Genomic DNA, 20,797 nt, shown 5'->3' with positions numbered 1-20,797 from the left:
TAGCAGTTACCTCCCAGAGTGGTTTTGTATATTAAACAATGATGACAATGATGTCATTTACTTACTGAACACTTTCTGTTAATATGTGGTCAAAAAAGCATATTATGTTTATTGTGATATAGTAGTGTGTGGTGTGTGGGAGTGTTTTGGAATAACAATATAAATTCAATATCCATCATGAGTTCTGTTGGAGATGAGAATTTCTGACAAGCTGGTCATATCTTGTGTGCATCAGTTTTTCTGTCTTATGTGGCTATGGGAAGTTACATTAATAGATGAATTTCAGTTAAGTCATTAGTGCTATTCTGATATCCTATACTATATTCTTTCTTTTAGGATCTGAAGAAATACCATTTCTACTATTGGTTTTGCTTCCCTGCCCTCTGCCTTCCAGAGAGTATACCCCTCATTCAGGGGCCAGTGGGCTTGGATCAAAGGTTTTCACCAAAACAGGTATCAACAAATAAAGCAAAATGCAGGTACAATTGGGTTTAACATGCAAGCTTAGTTTATCTAGTACATTCTAAGGATAAATAGGCATTTATCTGAATGAAGAGGCAGTCACTGTGGAATCTTCTAAAGATGATACTAAGAGCAGACTTATTTATAAAATGTTTGTAAAATCATTTTGGAGACATAGTAAGCAATACTTTTCCAGGTTTTCAGTGACATTTGGTAAAATTCTAAGCCAGGGAAGAATTATAGGGACATTTTAAAAAGACTGTAAGAATTTGCTAAAATGTGTTCACTTTCATTGGGGGGATCATAAGGCAGTATACTTTGGGATGAGTCTTTGAGACCGGATAGAAGACATTCTCCTTCCCTCAAGCCAAGTTGCAGAACTTCTGCATCAAGAATGGTACATGTAGAGCTAGTCTTTGCAATTTAAGGAAGATAATAAGGTTATTAGAGATGGTCCCTAGAAGAGCAATAAAAATAATCAGGCTTGTAGAAGACAGACTCTAAACCAAAGAATTCTGACTGTCGTTGAGGCAAATATTGAGTGGCAAGAAATTTTAATTCATGGATCATATCAGTTGCTAAAATCCTGAAATCTGAAGCTGGGGAGCAGCCCTTACTGATTAAAACATAAGTTTGTTTGTTAAGAAAAATCAAAGGTTGTGGTTTTGTGGAACAAATTTTCCAAGGAGAAATATAACTTGGGGGACAGGATTATGCATGTGGATTGACTGCTCATGGTGCGAGGTTTCTTTTAGAGGGAGCAAAGGTATTCTCAAATCATTGTGGTTATGGTTGCATAATCCTGTGAACATGCTAAAAACAGTGTCGACTTTGTGTACTGTACCTTAGTCAGTTGTTTGGTAAGTTAATACATCTCAGTAAAACTGTTAAAGATTATGGAAAGGTTCAGGGTAAAATTCACCAATGGTAGATTAATGCTTGGTTATCCCAGAAGAGAAATAATATTTGGTTACCTTTCTCAGCCTTTGTGGTTCACATCTTAGAGAACTGTGCTCTACCATAAAATGTCCCTTTGTGCCCCTAAGATACACCACCATGCATGTGAAAAATATTATGTAAAAGTAAAGTGGTATTGTTTGGGACACTTCTATGTTCTTTTGCTGCAAAAGAGTAACAGGGGAATGATCAGTCATTTCCAGTTCTCTGGCTTGAAATTACCTTTTATGTTAATTTTTAGCTCAGAACCAGGTAGTGATTATCTGGAGCATAACTCAGTGTTTCCTATTTTCAGATTCAAGCCCTTGAGCGTGCATATGATGATCTTTGTCAAGCTGAAGGTGTCCCAGCACTACCTTACTTCTTAATCAAGTATGATGAGAACATGGTGCTGGTTTCCTTGCTTAAACATTGCAGTGATTTCTTCCAAGATCAAAGGACAAAGGTGAGAGAAACTTTGAGTATCATTTTATTATCCAGTAAAAAAAAAAAAGAAAATTCAATGTTCATATTATGATAGACCACTGCAAAATTCAAACTCATTTAGATTTCTTTAGCCTTCCAAAGAACGTTTCAGGACATTTCGTTATCTTCACCCACTCCCACCCTGCAGTTCCCAGATCAGTTCCTGCTTTAGATTTTTCTAGCTCTGTTGCACCTCAGAGTAATTTTGGATTCCTTGCTTCCTATTAGTGATGAAGTTATTTCAGTTTTCCTTCCTGCCGGCTGCTCTCTCCATTCTCTCCCCAAAGCCTTTATCTCCAGTCTCTCCTCAAGTGTCTCTAGACCACTCTGTGCCCCCTTTAGCGAGGGGTCTACTATCTGGCTGCCACTCTGTACTCAGCAGTCAGGCGTTAGCACCACCGGGCCAGGGCAGAGTCCCTCTTGAGAGTGGGGCTATTGTGTCCTCCCATGCTGTTGCTGCTCAAGGAAGTGGTCTGCCTGAGCAAGATGGCTGCTGCTGTATGGGGGAGGAGTCAGCCCCATGATCCCACCAGCTGCTCTCTCAGTTCTCTCCCCAAAACCTCCTTCCCAAGTCTCTCCTCTGGTGTCTCTAGCCCACTCTGCCTTTTCTGAAGACCAGGGTAAGTGCCTGCAAATAAAAATTTATGCGTTGGCCCTTTAAACAGCTCTTTGCATCTCCAGCCATCTGTCTGTGGCAGAGAGCAACCATGCTGCTTTTTGCAACTGGCTGTTATCTGTGTACTTTTTGGACTCTGGTGCTGTGGGCTGTAGATCACTGCTTATGGTTTAGACTGCCTGCCCTCTTGAGTCTCTACCACACTCCTTACCAGTTAGGTTGTGTTAAAGCTGATTCTTCTGTCTGTCTGAGGTTATAAGGCTCCTTTCTTGTTATTGTTCAGTTTGTTCTAGGTGATTTCTCCACAATTTAGTTGTAATTCCAGATTGGTCCTGGGGGAGGTTAGGGTGACGTCCATTCACTCCTCTGCCATCTTGACTCTCCCATACTGTGTCCTATTCATTTTCTGAACTAATAGCTCTTTTTCTTTAAGTATACTCTCTTTTCAGAGGAAGCCCCTTTTAAATTGATGACTAAGGATTGAAGTTTTATTAAAATTCTTTTTTTTCCTCCTGGGCAGTTTCACAGAACTATAGCCAAATTAGTAGCAATAAGACCAACCATTAATAATTTAGAGTCCAGTCTAGAGTAAGGTCCTGTTGTGATAGCAGGCAATATTAAGTGGCCTGTGTTGCAAAGCAAGCAACTGTAGTTCAGATTGTATGTGGTAAATAAGAGATCCTTCCCCAAAGTGCGCCTCTACAAAAATAATGACAATTTGCAGAGCGCTTTACAGTTTAAAGGGGGCTTTAACACACTTGGTCTTATACTAACTTTGTGAAATAGGTGTTATTAGTATCTGCATTTGCTTTTAATGAAAATGAGACTGAAAGTCACATGACCAAATGATCTGATTCCTAAGCTTGTGTATTTTCTTCCATTCCATTCTCTCATCATTTGGTTGGAGATTGACTTTTGGAATCAAATACATTTTGATTTGACACCCAGTGTTGCCACTTAGTAGCTCAGTGACTTTAGGGAAATTGCATGATCTTTCTTCACTTTAGTCTATGTGTTAAATAGTGGTAATATTATCTCTGACAGGTTTTGTGAAGATTAGATATGATAATGTGAATAAAATGCCCAGCACATAGCAGGTGCTTACTATGCATCCACTTCCTTTCTTCTTCAAAGCATCATCATTTTAAAGACTGAAAAAATCTTTGGAGTCTCCTTTGAAGTGCTCTGTGTGAGTTTACCAGTGCTCTGACCCTGAGACCAATCACTTGCGAAATTCAGGCATAGAGTCCTTCACTGGTTTAAGGTTGCATCTCAGGAAAGCCTGAATTAGCATATATGTTCTCACAGAACCTGAGATCTTCTAGGGAGATGAGACATTGACTTGTAGAAAGTTAACTAGAAATTCAGGCAGCAGAAGAAAAGTGCCAATGAAATAATACAGATGATACTTTGGACAGGATCTCTGCCCTGTCTTGTTCTAGAAAGGTTCACAGGAAACTGTGCAGATGGGTGTTCTCATAAGAGTTTCATGGCCTCCTGCATTCCCCATCTGCGGTCCTGAATGTCCCATCCATACCCCACAGTGCTGCCCAAATGCATTTTCTACATGTTAATTTGATCATGTCACTCTTCTACTTAAAGCCCATCTGTGGTTCCTATTGACTTCAGGATAAAGTTAAAACAAATTAACTTGGCATTCGGGGACTCTTCCAACCAGTTCCGGCCTATCACTCTACCTTCATCTCCCAATATTCCTCAAGTTATATCCTCTGTTCTGGCTACAACTCTGCCCCCCAAAATGCACTATGCTCCCCCACTACCTTAGGTCTTCAGACATGCCTTTCTTTCTGTCTGTCTTCCTTCACCTGACTAGGACCTCACCCCTCTTTATGGTTCATCATTCTAGGGAAGTGCCAGTTGATTCCTTCACTATTTGATAGTCCTCTTCTGTGCTGGGATAGCATTCTCTCTCCTAGCACTGCCAGGGCTCCAATATCATTGTTGGTTTGCTTATCTGTCTGCTCCTTCTCCCTTACCAATCTGTAAATAACTTTAGAACAGAAATCATGTTTGATTCCCCACTGTGTCCTCAACATTTAGTGGAATGCCAGACACTTAAGGGGCACCTAGTGTGTGAATGTTGAGAGGAGGGAGAAACCACTGTGGACTGGTCTAATCACAAAAGGCTTCAGGGAAAGTAGATTACTGTGAAATCTAAACACCACTTTACTTGAAGTCATTTTCGCTTTTATTATATTAATCTAGTTTACTCTTTTATGTAATTCTAGTTTCTCTTCAGTGTTCCTGATTCATGAAGTGTTCACCCTATTTTTCAAAAAACAGGCACTCTTCTCAGTGTGAACTCCTGCGGTTGTGCTCTGGCTTCGTGTTTTCCTCTGTGAGCCTTGGTGTCTTCACATGTAAGGTGGAGAAATGTCGGCATCCCTCCAATTTCTCTCTTTTCAATCTGTTTTCTTTGCCTGGGGATCTCATCGGGTCCGTGATGCCTGTAACCAATTCTTCCACTACAATCCTCCCTCTGGACCCCAGAGCACATTATCCAACTGCCTGCTTTCTCCAGCCCCTCAAATTATCTTCAAGTTGAACTCATGATCTTTATCTCAAATCTGGTTCTCTGCCAGGCATCACTATCTTGCAGTGATACCATCTTCTATCTAGTCATGGGAGCCAGAAGCCTGGGCAGCCTGCCAGGCGCCTCTCTGTCCTTTACCACCCCTATATCCTATGGATTTCCTGTCCTAGACTTCTCTCAGTCCACCACCTTTGTATTACTTCTGCCACCACCCCAATCTAAGTTGCTGTGATCGTTCATCTGCTTTACTGCACTAGCTTCCTAACCATCTCTTTGTGTCTGTTCTGACCTCCCTTTAATCCTTTCCCATATTGTCCAAAGCAATCCTTAGAAAAGCAAATCTGATCATGTCATTCTCAAAATAAAACACAGCAATGTCTTCTTCCTTGAGCTCTAAAAATAATAACGAAATTCCGTAATATGGCACACTAGACTTTCCATGGCCTGCCCCCTGTGCAGATCCAGCACCAAGTCAGTACTTGTTTGCTCTTGTTTTGCACCTCGCCCCACCTCAGAGTTGCCGCTAAGTGCTGTCCTGCCACAGGCTTTTTGTGTCTTTTGCCTGAAAAGCCCTTTTCTCTCCTTTCTCTTCTGCCTATTCTGCCCCCCTCCACTTCTCCCCTTTGCCCAGTGAAGTGTTTACTCTTGCTTTAGATTTAAATAAAATCATGATTCCTCAAGAAAGCCCTTTCTGACCTCTGTAAAAAGGATTATTCCACCTTCATTGGGTTCTCTTAGCACCGTGTAGCTTTTCTTTGTCATAGTTAGTACAATTGTAATTGTACCTTTTCTTGGGTGATCTTTGATTAATATCTTTTCTCATTGTATGTAAGCTCCTTGAGGACAGCTTCCCTGTCTTCAGTTTTTCACTATTGCATCTGCATCCTGTCTTAACTTGCCTGGCCTGTAAAATACAATGGAGGAATGGATGCATGTGTGTGTGAGTTGTTGTGAGGATTGGAGCTCACTTATGTGAAGCCCCTGGGTCAGTGCCTGGCACACTGTAAGGCTTTAGTAAGTACAATAGTAGGTCACTCTTAATATGGCTCATTATAATGTTCTCTTTAATGCTAGTGTTCTGCTGTCTAAGACAATGTAGCTTATAAAGTCTTTTACAAATTGTCTGTGCACCTACAGTTTATGTCTAGTATGAATCACAGATGTGCTTAGTTTTGACTGGAGACAGAATATGGGGGAGCTGTGTCATTTGCAATAGGTAATTTGGATCAGTAATTGTTAATTTGGGGCAAGCGTGGTAGTGCATGACATCTTTGAGAATTTGGTGGAAGCAATGGATCCTCATTCCAGAAAAATACTTATCTATACACAGTTTTAATATCTAATGTCAGAGGATCTACAAAACACTGAAATCTACTCATAGATCCTATTTCAGTCTCTGGCTCAGAGGAAGCTAAAGGGAAAGACGGGAGTTAGCTTGCCTGGGGGGATCCTGTGGGATTTCTGAGATCAGGAAGAGGATGGCCCATCTCTGCTCCAAGCCAGACCGAGAACTTTGCATCCAGAGATAGTGCTCACTCCTGTCTGGAGCCTCAGCTGGCTGGGAGAGAGTTAGTACCTGCCCCTGAAGAGGGCATTTTTTTACATTTAAGTTTCTCATAATCACTTACTATTATGAACCTCTTTGTGCATGATTTCTCCCATCATTCCCATTTTGAATTCTTTCCTTAGAAAGATTTCTAGAATTACTGGGTTGAAGCATTTGAACATTTTAAGGCTTATAATCAATGATGTGCTAGTAAGTGTTTGATAATTGGCTCTTGGGGCTGGAGGACTCTGATTTTGTAGTGTTTGCTTTTTTTCATGGTGTTGGTACTCCCATCACAGTCGATTCAAGTCACCATTGTCAAGTCACTTCATGCAGAGATGGGAAGAGAAAGTAGCAATTGGCTCTCCCAAGCCTGTGTGAGCCATCTCCAGCATACCACTGCTTGGAATAACTATCGCCCCAAACTGCCAGTTTTCTATCCTGCCAGCAAAAAAGTGTACTTTTACCAGCATTAAATGTTGTGTACATGTTACACATTTGGTCAGTTGAAAATGAGCATTGTTTAAGTTCTTATTTCCCTCAATAAAATGGTGTTTTTTTGGCTGCCCTAAATTGTTTATTAGGTAAGAATTTTACAAACATGACACATATTAGCAGTAACGGTGGAGCTGGAAAATATTGTGCCTACTTGAAGCTGCACGCTGAGTACCACCCGTAGAGTGGTGGAACTCGTGGCCCTTTCTAAGGCCATGGCCCTTGTGGCCCACAGATGTCAGCCCTCACATCTCCCTGTGCTTGTGGACCAGTTTGGTGATCCATTGAGTGTCAAGATTCCTTCTGATAGCCTTACAGAATGGATCAATGAGGATAACCTCAAAGAATTTGTATGTGGAATATTCACCAACTCAGTAAGAATTCAGGACTCTCAAAGCCCCACAGTGGCACCCAGCTCACTCCTCAGCAAGAGACTGAAGGCTTCAGGCAAACTTCAGCTGCTTAACACCATAATGGGCAGGCTTGCCGTAGATCGCACCCTTAGGAACAGGGCATTTGCGGCCACCACAGCACACATTAATCCAAAATATGACATAACCATGCTTGGCCTTATATCCCAGCCTGCGTGCTTTATCAGGCTTGGTGGGGTCGGGGGCCCTGTGGAGCGCAGAGAGCTGGCATTTACTGCCAGCAGCTCACCCTGAGAAGGAAGCACATCACATTGGCCTGTTTCTTCCTCCATGGTTCCTGGATGTACTTGTAAGCATCCATCTTGACTTACCTTATGGCTGTAGCCAGACGGAAAATGCCTCAATAAAATGCTGATTCCACTTACCAGTCATGGTGGCACTGCATTGATACAACAAATAGTTCTTGTGATTACATGAAAAACAGCCCAAATCGCTATCCCATTGCCAATCTTTGTGGAAAGCTTGTTTGAGTTTTCTACTTTCTTCAGAGCAGTTATTGAAGATTGAATGTTTGGGAAATGTTTTGTAATTTCAAAAACATTAGCCTCTAATTCTAGGCTTTAGAACCTTTAGGCCAGAGCAATAGCTTTGGTATGCTTTTAGTAGGCTCTTAGCAATCTTTGCATTTTGGCAGCTACCTGTGACATCACTGAGCATTAGAGATTTGAATTTTTTTCTTATACTTTTAAAACACATAATCTCTTTTGTGCATTTCCTGTTGTATCAGATGTTTGAGTAATAGTCATTTATCAGATAAATATGTTTTATGGGGCCAGTGTGGAAATTTTTTAAGACCCTCAAGTTGACAATTTTTCACCTTATTCACATTAATACTTTTCCAGGAAACTGTTGGGTAGACTATAGCTAGATCGTGACTGGACCACTTCAATGAATTGTATGCTCTCAGCCAAGCAGAAAGAAATATTTCTTTCATAAACCTTTTAAACAAAAGTTTTTTTTTCCAATTACATTTTGCTTCTTTCTGCTGATTTATCTTATAAAAGAAAGTGATTTTTCCAAGTTCACACAATGAATTTGCAGCAAAGCCAGTTCTAAAACCCATAACTCCTAGTCAATGATTATTTCTTGTTGCCATTAAAAAATTTTTTTGTATTGATAATCCACATAGTTAAGCTGGCTTACCTAGCATTGTGCCAACTAATTTCTACAATGACTGAGCTTCCTGATTTAGTTCCTACAGCACTTAAGGATTTTGGAGTTTCTTTTGGATAATTAAAGGGGTAGTAAATGATGTTCAGCCTAGTGTCAAATGGATTCTGTCATTTTTCTGTCCAGATGCTTGCTTTTTGTTCTCATGCCTGCCTCATGTGAGTAGGAGAGTTACGTACTTCAAAGCATGTTCACGCTGACCTCCCTTTATGGGTAAGTGATAGATTTCTCATTAGCAGTCATTCCTCCTCTGTAGCTCACCTTAGGTCACATTGCTTTAAGGGCTCATTCCTTGTCTTTTCTGCTCAGAAAAAGATTTATTTTTTTTTTCTTATTACCTTCCTACCTCATTGCCTTTGTATTTAGTGTTGGAAATATGCTTATTTTTTGAAATAGGGCATCCACTTGTAGCATGTAATATAGCATTCTAATGTATATACTCTAAGTACCACTTAGTCCCAGCTCTACATTTGCAGATGATAAAACAGACCCAGAGAATATTTGATTAACTAGAATTTATCCACTTCTCTCTACCAGTTAAGAAAAGATAACTTTGAAACTGAAGATAGATAATTATGTAATGGTGATAGATTAAACTGAACAAATAGGTCAATGAAGTTACCACAATAGAATTTATTTATATTGTGTGATAGTCACTATTTGTTGAACTGAACAAATAGGTCAATGAAGTTACCACAATAGAATTTATTTATATTGTGTGATAGTCACTATTTGTTGAGTGCTTGCCTTGTGTCTGTGCTAAGTGCAGGTAAGAGTTATCCCATGGATGAGAAAATGAAGGAATAGAGAGGTTAAGTAAATTGCCGGGTGTTGCATTAGAGTAAGTAACTCAACATTTGATAAGAGCCCAGGTTTGTGGAATCACATTTGAAAACTGAAACTCAGAATCCCTGTATGAATGGCACTTTCTGGATTGATGCTGCCTAGGCTCTTCCTAAATAAAAGTTGAATAGCCTTTAGCTACCCTGTAAAATTAAACCTTAATATGATGTGTTGGTTTGTAACCTATGTAGGATTTTTTTCTCTTTAGTGTTCTATGAAGTTGTATAATTCTGGAGCTAGAAGGAATCCTTTGATATAAAATGATTCAACCCCTCCACTTTACATGTGAGCAAAGAACTTCCCCGAGGTCTTATAATCAATTAGCTGCAGGATAGAAAACATATAATCCTCCAGCCAGTGCTTTTTTTTCCCTGCTGCCATTTCTTTCCTAATCTGTTTCAAATGTTAGAGAAGTAGAATGCTTATTTTTCCCTTCACTCTCCTTTTCTTGCTGGGTAATAGAGTTGTAAATACCTTTGGCGAATTTTTAAAAAAATGGAAGTTGAAGCAATGATTACTTAACAAATGTAGTTCATCCAGCAGATACCTACCTACTGTCTGTCACAACTGACAGAGGGAACAAAATAAAAAGGTGTTTCAGGTGGTGGTGGTGGCCTATGGGGCCAGAATAACTTGAGGAAGACAGTTTCTTCATCTGGAGGGAGCTGTAGGCTGGAGATCTTATTTTCAGAGTTCTCTTGCTTCTCAAAGGAAATCCTCTTTTAGACCATACTGTCACATTCTCACCCAGGAGAATTCCAGTGTTAAAATGTCATTAAATGGAGGACCTGCAATTTTGGGAAAGGAAAAGGAAGTAGCCAAGATTCTACATCATGGTTTTACATGTAAGCTTCATGCCTCTTGGTCAGACGTCACCTTTCCCTCTCTAGCTGCCTCTCAGGGTCCCTGCCCAATGTCAGAGAATAGAGAGAGAGCTTTGCATATACTGAGGCCTGGAGAAATTGACCAGTGCTGTCATTTGTTCAAAATATATTTGCTGACCACCAGGTACTATGCTAGGTACTAGGGATGGAAAGATGGATATGATAGACGTTGCTCCTTTGCACAGAGCTTGCAGACCAGCAAGAGAAACAGATGTAAAATGCATCCTGTATTTTCTCAATTCTCAAGTGCTTTTTCCTCATAATAAAGTTGGGAATTTCTTACAATTACTGTGTATATTTAATGTGGTAATGTTTCCCCTTTCCTTCTGTCCTATTTGAAAGTGCATTTTGTAAGCTATGGTGCTTTTGAGTCATAAAAATACAGAGGTTCAACAAATAATCACAGTTACCATAAGGAAAAATAGGGACTTCAATAAACCCTATTTTACTCAAGCATTTGTTTTCTACTTAGACTCTAGGTGGATAGTGTACCTAAGAATCACATGGGGAGGTCACTGAACATGGACTTAGGGAGGTCTGGGGTTGGGTCAGTGTGATTGACGCAAGTTCAAAGAGCTGCCAGGGCAATTCTGATACAGGTGATCTGTGGTAGTCTCTCACACAGTGATTTGCAATGTGGCTGCACTTTAGAATCACCTGGGGAGCTTTTAAAACAACCAATACTCAAGCTGTGCCCCAGATGAATTCAGAACTTCTGGAAGTGGAACCCAGGCAGCAGGATTTTTGAAAACTTCCCAGGAGATTCCCACACACATTCAAATGTGAGAGCCAGGGCTAGAGAGCGCTGAGGAGTTGCATGATGACCTCAAACTGCAATGTGCCTAGGAATGACCTAGGTCCTTGTTAAAGTGCAGATTTGGATTCAGCAGGGCTAGGGATAGGACCCTGAGATTCTGCACTGCAAACAGACCCCCAGGTGATACCAATGCTGTTGCATTTTGAGGAATGTGGGAAGACGTAGAGCCAATCCAGGGTTTTGGTTTTGTTTTTTTTTTCCTTTTGTCTATAAGACCATCTTCTCTAATAGTTTGCAAATTCAAGTTTGGGGACTGGACCAACTGCATCAGAATTATTCAGGTATTTCATACAGATACAGATGGTTAGTCTCACCACTGGAGATTCAGAGTCACTAATAATGATCTTAGTAGCAATACACATGTGCAGAGCTTTTCATGTTCAGCACCATCTCATTGAATCCTCATTGCAACTCTGTAAAGTGGGTACTATTATTTTCCCCATGATTCAGATAAACTGAGCCCGGGAGGAGTTGACTAATTTTCCCTAGGTTACACATTAAGTTAAGGGCAGTACTCAGAACATCCTCTGCAAACTCTGTTTTTAAAAGTTCCCTAGATGCTGATGTTTTACCTCCCCGTAGAAAGGGAAATCTCAAATAAAGGTACCCTGTATTTTCTGAAACGATGGCCATACATATGAATTTGTTTATATTGAATTAAATATGAATCTGTTTGCATTTAATACATGAAAATGCATCTAGAAAAAAAACGTATCTTTGAAATTATCTGGTAAGACCATAGTAAGACTTTTTAGAAATTTATTGAGCATAGATGAAGGCTACTTAGTTGTCCTTCAATAGAAAATGGAAAAAGTCGAGGTACATCAATATAATGGAAAGCCATTCAGCCACTACTGACAGTGGTTGTAGAATGACATTTATTAGCATGGAAGAGAGTTCACAATAGAATAAGAGATATAAACAGTATTTATAGTATGATTCAATTTTTGCTTAGAAGTTGTAATAATAAAAATATATTTATGTAACGAATAAAGTTAAGGGAAGTTATACACCAAAGTGTTAATAGTTTTCTATCTGAATGATGGTGTTGTATGTTTCTTTCCTTCCTTCCTGTTTTGTTTCATCTGAATATTGGTTTAATTCCTTCTTTGTGGCTGACACTGCATTCAGCTCTGTGGTAAATAAATGAAAGTGTTTGGGCTGATCCCATGCTTACAGAGCTAATGGGATCTAGAGTAATCAAAAGTTTATCTGCCATGTTTTTATTTAACCAATGAGTATACCTATAAAGGACACCTGTGGGTTAACTTATGGTTCACTGCCAGCCATCTCTCCTGCCTCCTTCCTTTCATCCTTCCATCCATCATCCATCCATCATTTAGCCATCCAGCCAGCCAACCAATCATCCATCTTTTCTCATCATTCAACAAGTGTTCACTAAGGATCTATGAACTGATTATGGAGAGATGAAAAAGATACTCCTCTTTTGTAGATGTTTGTTGTCTTGTTTTTTTAAAATAAACTTTTTATTTTGGAATAATTTTAGATTTACAGAAAAGTTGCAAAGGTAGTACAGAGAGTTCCCATATACCTTCACACTGCTTTCAGTTTTTTTCTGGTATCACCTTAAATTACTGTGGTACATTTATCAAAACTAAGAAACCAACATTAGCACTTTACTATTAACTAACTTATTCTAGACTTACTCAGATTTCACCAGTTTTTCCAATAACATCCTTTTTGTGTTCCAGGATATAGTCCAGGAGACTGCATTGCATTTTCTTGTCAGATCTTCTTAGTCTCCTCTGGTCTGTAATAGTTTCTCAGACTTTCCTTGTTTTTGATGCCCTTGACACTTTTGAGGAGTACTGAAAGTTATTTAGGTAGAATGCTTCTTAATTTGGGTTAATCTTATCATTAGACTGGGATTATAGGTTTTTGGAACAATACCGCTGATGCGAAATACCCTTTTCACCACATTATATCAGGGGGTATCTGATATCCACATAGCATCCCTGGTGATGTTAAACTTGATCACTTGGTTAAAGTAGTATTTGCCAGATTTCTCCACTGCAAAGTTACTATTTTTTCTATTATCTTTTTGAAAAATTTTTAAAAATATTTGATTTATTTTTAGAGAGAGGGAACAGGAGGGAGAAAGAGAGAAATATCGATGGGTTGCCTTTTGCATACCCCCAACTGGGGACCTAGCCTGCAACCCGGACATGTGCCCTGGCTGGGAACTGAACCAGTGAACTGGTTTGCAGGCAGGTACCCAATCTGCTGAGCCACACTAGCGAGGGCCAAAGTCACTATTTTTTTCTTTGGATGTGATTCATTAAGTCCAGCCACTCTCAATGAGAAGAAGGATTAAGCTTTACTCCTTGAGGGGGCAGTATCTACATATATAGTTTGGAAATCTGTAAGGAAGACTTGTTCTTTTACCTTTATATATTTTTTATCCCATCATTTATTTATATCAAAATGGACTCATAGATATTTTATACTATGGGTTATAACCCCTTATACTACATAATTTTTTTTGTTGCCCATATTGGTCCAATCTTGGTCATTGAGAGCTCTTCAATCGGCTCCAGAGTCACCTTGACATCCCCCCTCCTGTTTGTTGAGCACTTCCTTTCTTTCTGTGATGCATAAGATGCTCCAGGTTCATCTTATTTTCCCACCTCAGCCCTAGAATTAGCTATGTGTTCAAGAAGCCCTGATTCCTTATATTGGAGAATGGTATTTAGAAATCAAGAGCTAGGTGCTCAGTTCTCATTGTTTTCTGAGAGAAAAGAGACAGAAAAAGGGGAAATGTTATATATAATGTAAAAAATGCTGTGGAGGCAGAGAGAACACATTGGCTACTTCAGCCAAAGGGAGTCATCACTGAAGAAATGGTATTTGAGTAAAGTTTCCAGACAGAGGTCAGAGCTGTGGGTGTTGGAATGGGAGGGAGTGGGAGGAAACATATGTCAGCAATCAAGGGCATCTGGCTATAGATGTACAATGGCAGTGGCCCTTTGATTTTTCTCATTATATAAAAATTAGTAATTTTCACAGATTCTTTAAGAGATTTTCTCTATGTGAGCCCTGATAGTTGATAGTCCCCCTTTCCTTCTTCCTTCTCTGTCTCCCTGTCTTCTTTCAATGTTTCTTATAAATGCATCTAGTTCCTACTCTTTGCTAAGCCCAGTGCAACATACAGGGGTATAGAGAAGAATTTAACAGCTCTGCCATCAGGAAGTTCTGTCATCCCTACCTACATCATTTTGCTTTCTACTCTTCCCTTTTGTCCTTTATCAGGTATCTAATTGTAATGCTTTTACAGAACAGCATAAAAAGGGAAGAGGAACTATTACTAATATCTATATTGTGAATCTGACAAGATACTTGACTCACTCAGAAAGTCTTTTCTGTTCACAGATAACAATTGGTGTATATGATCCCTGTAACTTAGCCCAATACCCTGGATGGCCTTTGAGGAATTTTTTGGTCCTAGCAGCTCACAGATGGTATGGTATTTACGTGTGTGTGTGTGTGTGTGCGTGTGTGCGTGTGTGTGCGTGCGCGAGCGCCTATGTGTCTGTGTGTCTTTATATGTTTTTGACATTGTGTCTGCCTATATCTGCATTTTTTTGTTTCTGGCACAGAAACCAGGTGATGTCAATAAATCAGTCATGATCCAATTTCCATCAGTGGTGAGCCTCCAAGCAGATCTGTTACAGAGGTGCAGACTGTGACCATACTGTACTAAAGATCTTTTAGAATATGTCAAGGCAAATAGCCAGAGGTTCTGACCCTGAAATTCTTATCTTCTCTCTTGAGTTGTCTGGCTTCCTTTCAGACAGGATTAGCCTATTGCTTCCAGTCTCTTTTTGTCCTAAACTAAAATAATTTAAACACTAAAAGGCCAATATACATTTGAAAAGATGCTCAACATCATTGGTTATCAAGGAAATAAAATGAGATACTAGTCATTCATAGAGATAATAAGATACAGTGATGAGATACTGCTACATTCTCACCAGCATGACTACGTAAATGACAATACCACGTGTTGTCAAAGATGGGGAGCAACTGAGACTCTCAGACTGCTAGAAAACTGGCAGTAGCTGTCAAAGTTAATATCTATAGCTCAGCAGTTCCACTTTAATGTATATATCACACATAAATGCTCACCGAGGTACAAGCAAAACACATATACAGGAATGCTTATAGCAGCATTATTCTTAACAACCCCAAACTGGAAATAACCCTAATGACAGACTTTCAGTCAAGAAGGAGACATAGTAGGTAGACATGCTTTGCCTCCTCATGCAACCATAGAAAGAGTTACAACTAGATCTCAAAACAAATAGCATCCAGAACCATCAGAAAATCGAGCTATATGGAAGTCCAACAATCAAGGATTTAAAGAAGCCACATTCATCCAGACTGGTAGGAGGGGCGGAATCACAGAGACAGATGGACGGAGAGGTGGTGCTGCATGGAGAGGTAGCTGTGGCACTAGCAGAACAGATGGTCCCACATTCATGTATGGTGGATAAAAATCAGACGGGATGCCTTGGGGGCCAGCGATCCCAGCCACAGGCCAGATCACACCGCCTAGGGTTCCAGCACCAGGAAAATAAATCCTTAAAACTTCTGGCTATAAAAACCAGTGGAGTTTGGGGTGGTAAAAGAAACTGCCAGATTTTCAGGAGACTCTGTTTAAAGGGCTTGCAGGGACTTAGAACATATGCAAACCCACCCACTCTGGAATTTACCACAAAAGCAACAGCTGGAAGGGTGCCAGTTGCATACGGGAAGTAGGTGAAGTGACTGAAAATGGGGTGAGTGCGAGGCACACCTCCAGGAGCCAGGCAGTGGCACTGTTCCCTCTCCCAGACCTCTCCCCACACAGCCACAAACTGGTGAAGCAGGTTGCCTCATCCTGGTGATTACTTACTTGTCAGCCCCACACAATTTACAGGTGCCTTTTCTACAATAGGCTACATTACTAAGACAGGGAATCAAAGCAGCTCTACCCAACACACAGAAATGAACGCAGGGAGGGGGCCAAATTGAAGAGACAAACAAATATGACCGAAATGAAAGAACAGAACAAAACCCCAGAAAAAGAAATAAATGAAACAGAGATAACCAACCTATCAGATGCAAACACTATTACCAGGATGCTCAAAGAACTCACTGAGTACAGCAACAGCATAACAGAAGAAATGAAGGTAACACTAAGTGAAATAAAGAAAAATATACAGGGAACCATCAGTGGAGGGGAGGAAGTTGGGATTCAAATCAATGATTTGGAACATAAGGAAGAAATAAGCATTCAACCAGAATAGCAAGAAGAAAAATATTCAAAACAATGGATATTATAATATACCCTCTGGTACATCTCCAAACATACCAACATCCGAATCATAGGGATGCCAGAAGGAGAAGAGGAAGAGCAAGAAATTGAAAACTTACTTGAAAAAATAATAAAGAAAACATCCCTAATTTAGCAGAGGAAATAAATGTACAAGTCCAGGAAGCACAGAAAGCCCCAGACAAGCTGGACCAAAAGAGGACCACACCAAGACACATCATAATTAAAATGCCAAAGGTTAAAGACAGAGAGAGACAACCTTAAAAGTAGCAAGATAAAAGCAGAGAGTTACCTACAGAGGAATTCCTGTAAGACTATCAGCTGATTTCTCAAAAGAAACTTTGTCTGCTAGAAGGGACTGGCAAGAAGTAGTCACAGTGATGAAAAGCAAGGACCTACAACCTAGGTTACTCTAGCCAGCAAAGCTATCATTTAGAATGGAAGGGCAGATAAAGTGCTTCCCAGACAAGATAAAGGTTCATCATCACCAAGTCCTTATTATATGAAATGTTAAAGGGACTTATTTAAGAAAAAGAAGATCAAAACTATGAACATTAAAAAGGCAACAAACTCACACCTATCAAAAGTTGAATAAAAAAAAAGTAAACAACTAGAACAGGATCAGAATCATAAATATAGAGATCATTTGGAGGGTTATCAGTTGGGAGGAGGAAGGGGGGTAATGGGGGAAAAGGTGCAGGGATTAAGAAGTACAAATTGGTAGGTACAGAATAGACAGGGGGGTGTTAAGAACAGTGTAGGAAATAAGAGAAGCCAGAGAACTTACATGCATGACCCATGGACATGAACTAAGGGGGGGATTGCTGGTGGGAAGGGCGGTACCATGGGGAGGGGAGCAAAGGGGGAAAATTGGGACAACTGTAATATAATAAAATATATTTTTTAAAAAGAATAAGAAATTTTTTAAATTTAAAAAAAAATCCAGATGACATGCAACAATGAAATGAAACAAATTGTATAATCATTGCAATGGAATGCTATGTTATGAATCTGAGTGAACTACCAATACATGTATCAATATAGATGAGTTTAAAAAACATGTTCAGTGAAATAAGATGGATATAGGAATATATATATATGCTATTATTCCATTTATGTGAAGGTCAAAACAGGCAAAAGCCATGTATGGACTTAGAAATTTGAGGAGTAGTTACTTTTGTAGAGGTGTTTAGTAACTGGGAGAAGCCATGAAACAGTCTCCTTTATATATAAAATTTGTGTACTTGGCTTTGTGGCTACTTTACTTAAGTAAAAATGTTTACTTAAAAAAAGAAATGAAGATAGCTAAGTTATAGATTGTCCCCAGAAGGAGAATAGTTATACTTACTTACCTAGGTGATCAGTCTGCATAGTGCAGATGGGTTTTCTAACTACCATCTAAGGCAGTGGTCCCCTTTTTGGCACCATGGACTGGTTTTGTGGAAGACTGAAGGGGTTGGGGGCAGAACATAGGAGGCGGAGCTCAGGTGAGCTTTGCTTGTTACCTGGTTCCTAACAGGCCAAGGACTGGTTCCGGTCCACAGCCCAGGGACTGGGGACTCCTGGTCTAAGGTATTGGTTTCATAGGAGGTAAGTTCAGATGGAGAGCAGGGCGACCAGAAGAACTTGCCTGTTCTGGCCATTCTTTTTGATGTCTTGTGAGCTTTTTTTCTCCTACATTTAAGATTCATTTATTGGAATTATTTATGTGCAATGTGATTGTTATATAAAATTCACCTAGAAAGAAATCACAGTCTATTTAGCCTTCAGCCTCTAAACACTGAGACAAAGGAAGCAGGCATGGATGTGTTCAGAATCTCCCAAAGGTTAAGGCCATCCCCCCCACCCCTGAGGGTGTCAAGGAGGCATAATTACAGTGAATTGGATTTTCTCCAACTGGATTTCCTGAAGTTCTTATATGAGCTCTTTTTTTCCTTCCTTTAAAAAAAAAAAAATGGGGCCTGACACCAGGAGTGGTAGTTTCCAGTCTGTTGAAGTCCTCTGCTTCCGGGACCGCACGATGCAAGGGGTTAGAGACATCACCCACAGCATCATCTTCGAAGTGAAGCTTCCAGAAATGGCATTTAGCCCAGGTAATTTTTTGGTCTCTGAGAATGCATATAATTATTATTTATCAGAAACCTAATCATGTTTAACTTTCATTTCATCCTTTTACAATGGCAGCAGAAGAAAGGTACAATATCCACCTCTTTGCCAGTACGATCACCTCCCTTGAACAGAGTGCAGTTCTACTAGGCTGACAGGAACAGAGGCAAATATTGTCCCCAGGAAATTTCCTCCAGGCAGATCTTTCAATCTCAACAATGTTTCCCCCACCCCCAGTTTTGTTTTTGTTTTTACTAAAGGCACAGTCTTTATTCCTGAGCCTTCTTAAGGGAAAAATGAAATATTAATGCACTGACACATTTATTATAAACTTAAAGTCTATAAGTATGATTCTATTTTCCATACAGTAAACCAATAAGCAAAAGTGCTGTGCATCTTTCGACATTTAATATTCTTGATTTGGTCCTGTGTGGTAGATAGTAGCTATTATTTCCCCTTTCATAAATTAAGAAATTTAGATATATGTGCATGTGTGTACATACATTTATGTTTATGTACATATCACAGAGATAGAACGCATACTGAAGTTTGAGTAAAATAAAGGTGATGGTAGTACCCACCGCATGGAATATTCCTTATCAGGAATCTGTCCTGTGTAAAAGACAGAACACAATGTCTGGCACATTATAGGTGCTTCATAAATGGTGATTTATGTTAATTTCCTATCACACTAAGCCCAGCATTCTCCAAAATGATCTCGCAGATTTTTGTGACTTACATTCTTTCCAAAGTACTTTCACATACATTGTTTAATTTACTCCTCGCCATGTCCCACATAGTTTCAAGGCACTTTGCTTTCTTTAATCCACAGTCATGATCCTTAAAGTGTGTGAGTGTTGGGGACGGGGGAGTGGGGGAGGATGTTAAAATTTTTCCTGAGATGGCATTTCTAGAGCGCAGCAGTCAAAGGGATCCAGGATTGGCTCTGATGACATTTTATCCGTGATTCTTTGCTGTAGCACTGATGAATGTCTTAAGGAGACTTCTCAGAAAGATTGACAGAGAAGTGTTTAGTCAGGCAATTGAGGAAGCTGTTTACTTGTTACTTTAGAGCCATAAGAAATCCATTATCTCTCTGCTATCTTTAAATATTTGCATTTGACTTAGCACCATCTACTGGCACATTCTAAAATAGCTTCCATGCGATATCATACCTTTGTAATAATGAGCCACAAGTTGAGGAAAGTTGTAGGGGAATGAGGTTAACTAATAAGTAATGCAGTCCTGACCTACACCTGGCAGGCTACCATATGCCTTCCATACTTCACTCACTTAATCCTGCCAACCACCATTGGGGGAGGCAGTTTTCTTTCCATTTTTAAGATAAAGTCACTAAGTTACTCTTACTCGCCACTCCCAATATTGCTAATGCTTGATGAAGCTGGCAAACTCAGGAAACACTATACTTTTCCATTTGAAAAAGAGATTTTCTGTAGTCTGATAATGCCTCAATCCATTTTTTTTTTTTATGCTTGATAACGAGTGTAGATTATTTAGTTTAGGAAAGGAAAATTTTCTTTATTTTTTTCATGGGAATTATTGGTTCTCCCTTTAGCTGTAAATTAAACTTTATAACAAAAAAATCTTTCTAAAGAATTATTCTGTATCATAGTATGAACTGAAGGTATTAGAATGGCAGTACTTTTTAGTATTTCTAAGGTATCCCATAGTTAGAGTGGCGGTGGTATCACAAGTATCTCATATCTTTTTATGCTGCTCATGGTTTCAGCCAAGCCCACTACCCTCAATTGCTGATATAAAAAGTATCCTGGCAACTGGCTGAAAGAGGCAGCAGACAGAGCTGAGAGTGGCAGAGCCCTCATTTTCATTCCTATCCTGGATGTGCTCCTCCTGATTGCCCAACTGTGGGAAAACAGGTCCTGAGTTTTCCCTAAAAAGTATTTTCTCATTCATTTGGGATATGACTTATAAATGTAGTTTATATGGAGGCAGAGATGATAGGTTAAATATTGTCATATATAGTATATCTAATTTTCTCAGAAATGGCTATTGTATTTTGAGTACTGAGATGTTTTCGAAAAAATAAATTAATTTTTTTTTAAAAAAGAGACCAAACAAATATCACAAAACCAAA

At 39.5% G+C, this 20,797-nt stretch overlaps 1 protein-coding gene across 1 annotated transcript in view; it reads left to right on the top strand.

The window, feature by feature from the left end:
• ATG7 (autophagy related 7) overlaps positions 1-20,797 on the top strand; it is a 282,375-nt gene that overhangs the window by 52,283 nt on the left and 209,295 nt on the right. Inside the window, exons 6-9 of the mRNA XM_054595174.1 lie at positions 337-453; positions 1,715-1,864; positions 14,631-14,719; positions 18,547-18,668. Coding sequence (XP_054451149.1) covers positions 337-453; positions 1,715-1,864; positions 14,631-14,719; positions 18,547-18,668 — 478 coding nt within the window. The remainder of the gene's footprint in view (positions 1-336; positions 454-1,714; positions 1,865-14,630; positions 14,720-18,546; positions 18,669-20,797) is intronic.

This window comes from Pteronotus mesoamericanus, unplaced genomic scaffold (genome assembly GCF_021234165.1).
Source record: "Pteronotus mesoamericanus isolate MK-2021 breed Mesoamerican mustached bat unplaced genomic scaffold, CSHL_Meso_final scaffold_54, whole genome shotgun sequence".
Lineage (NCBI taxonomy): Eukaryota > Metazoa > Chordata > Mammalia > Chiroptera > Mormoopidae > Pteronotus > Pteronotus mesoamericanus.
Note: the sequence above shows the minus strand (reverse complement) of the source record. Positions and strands in the feature narration are given on the sequence as shown.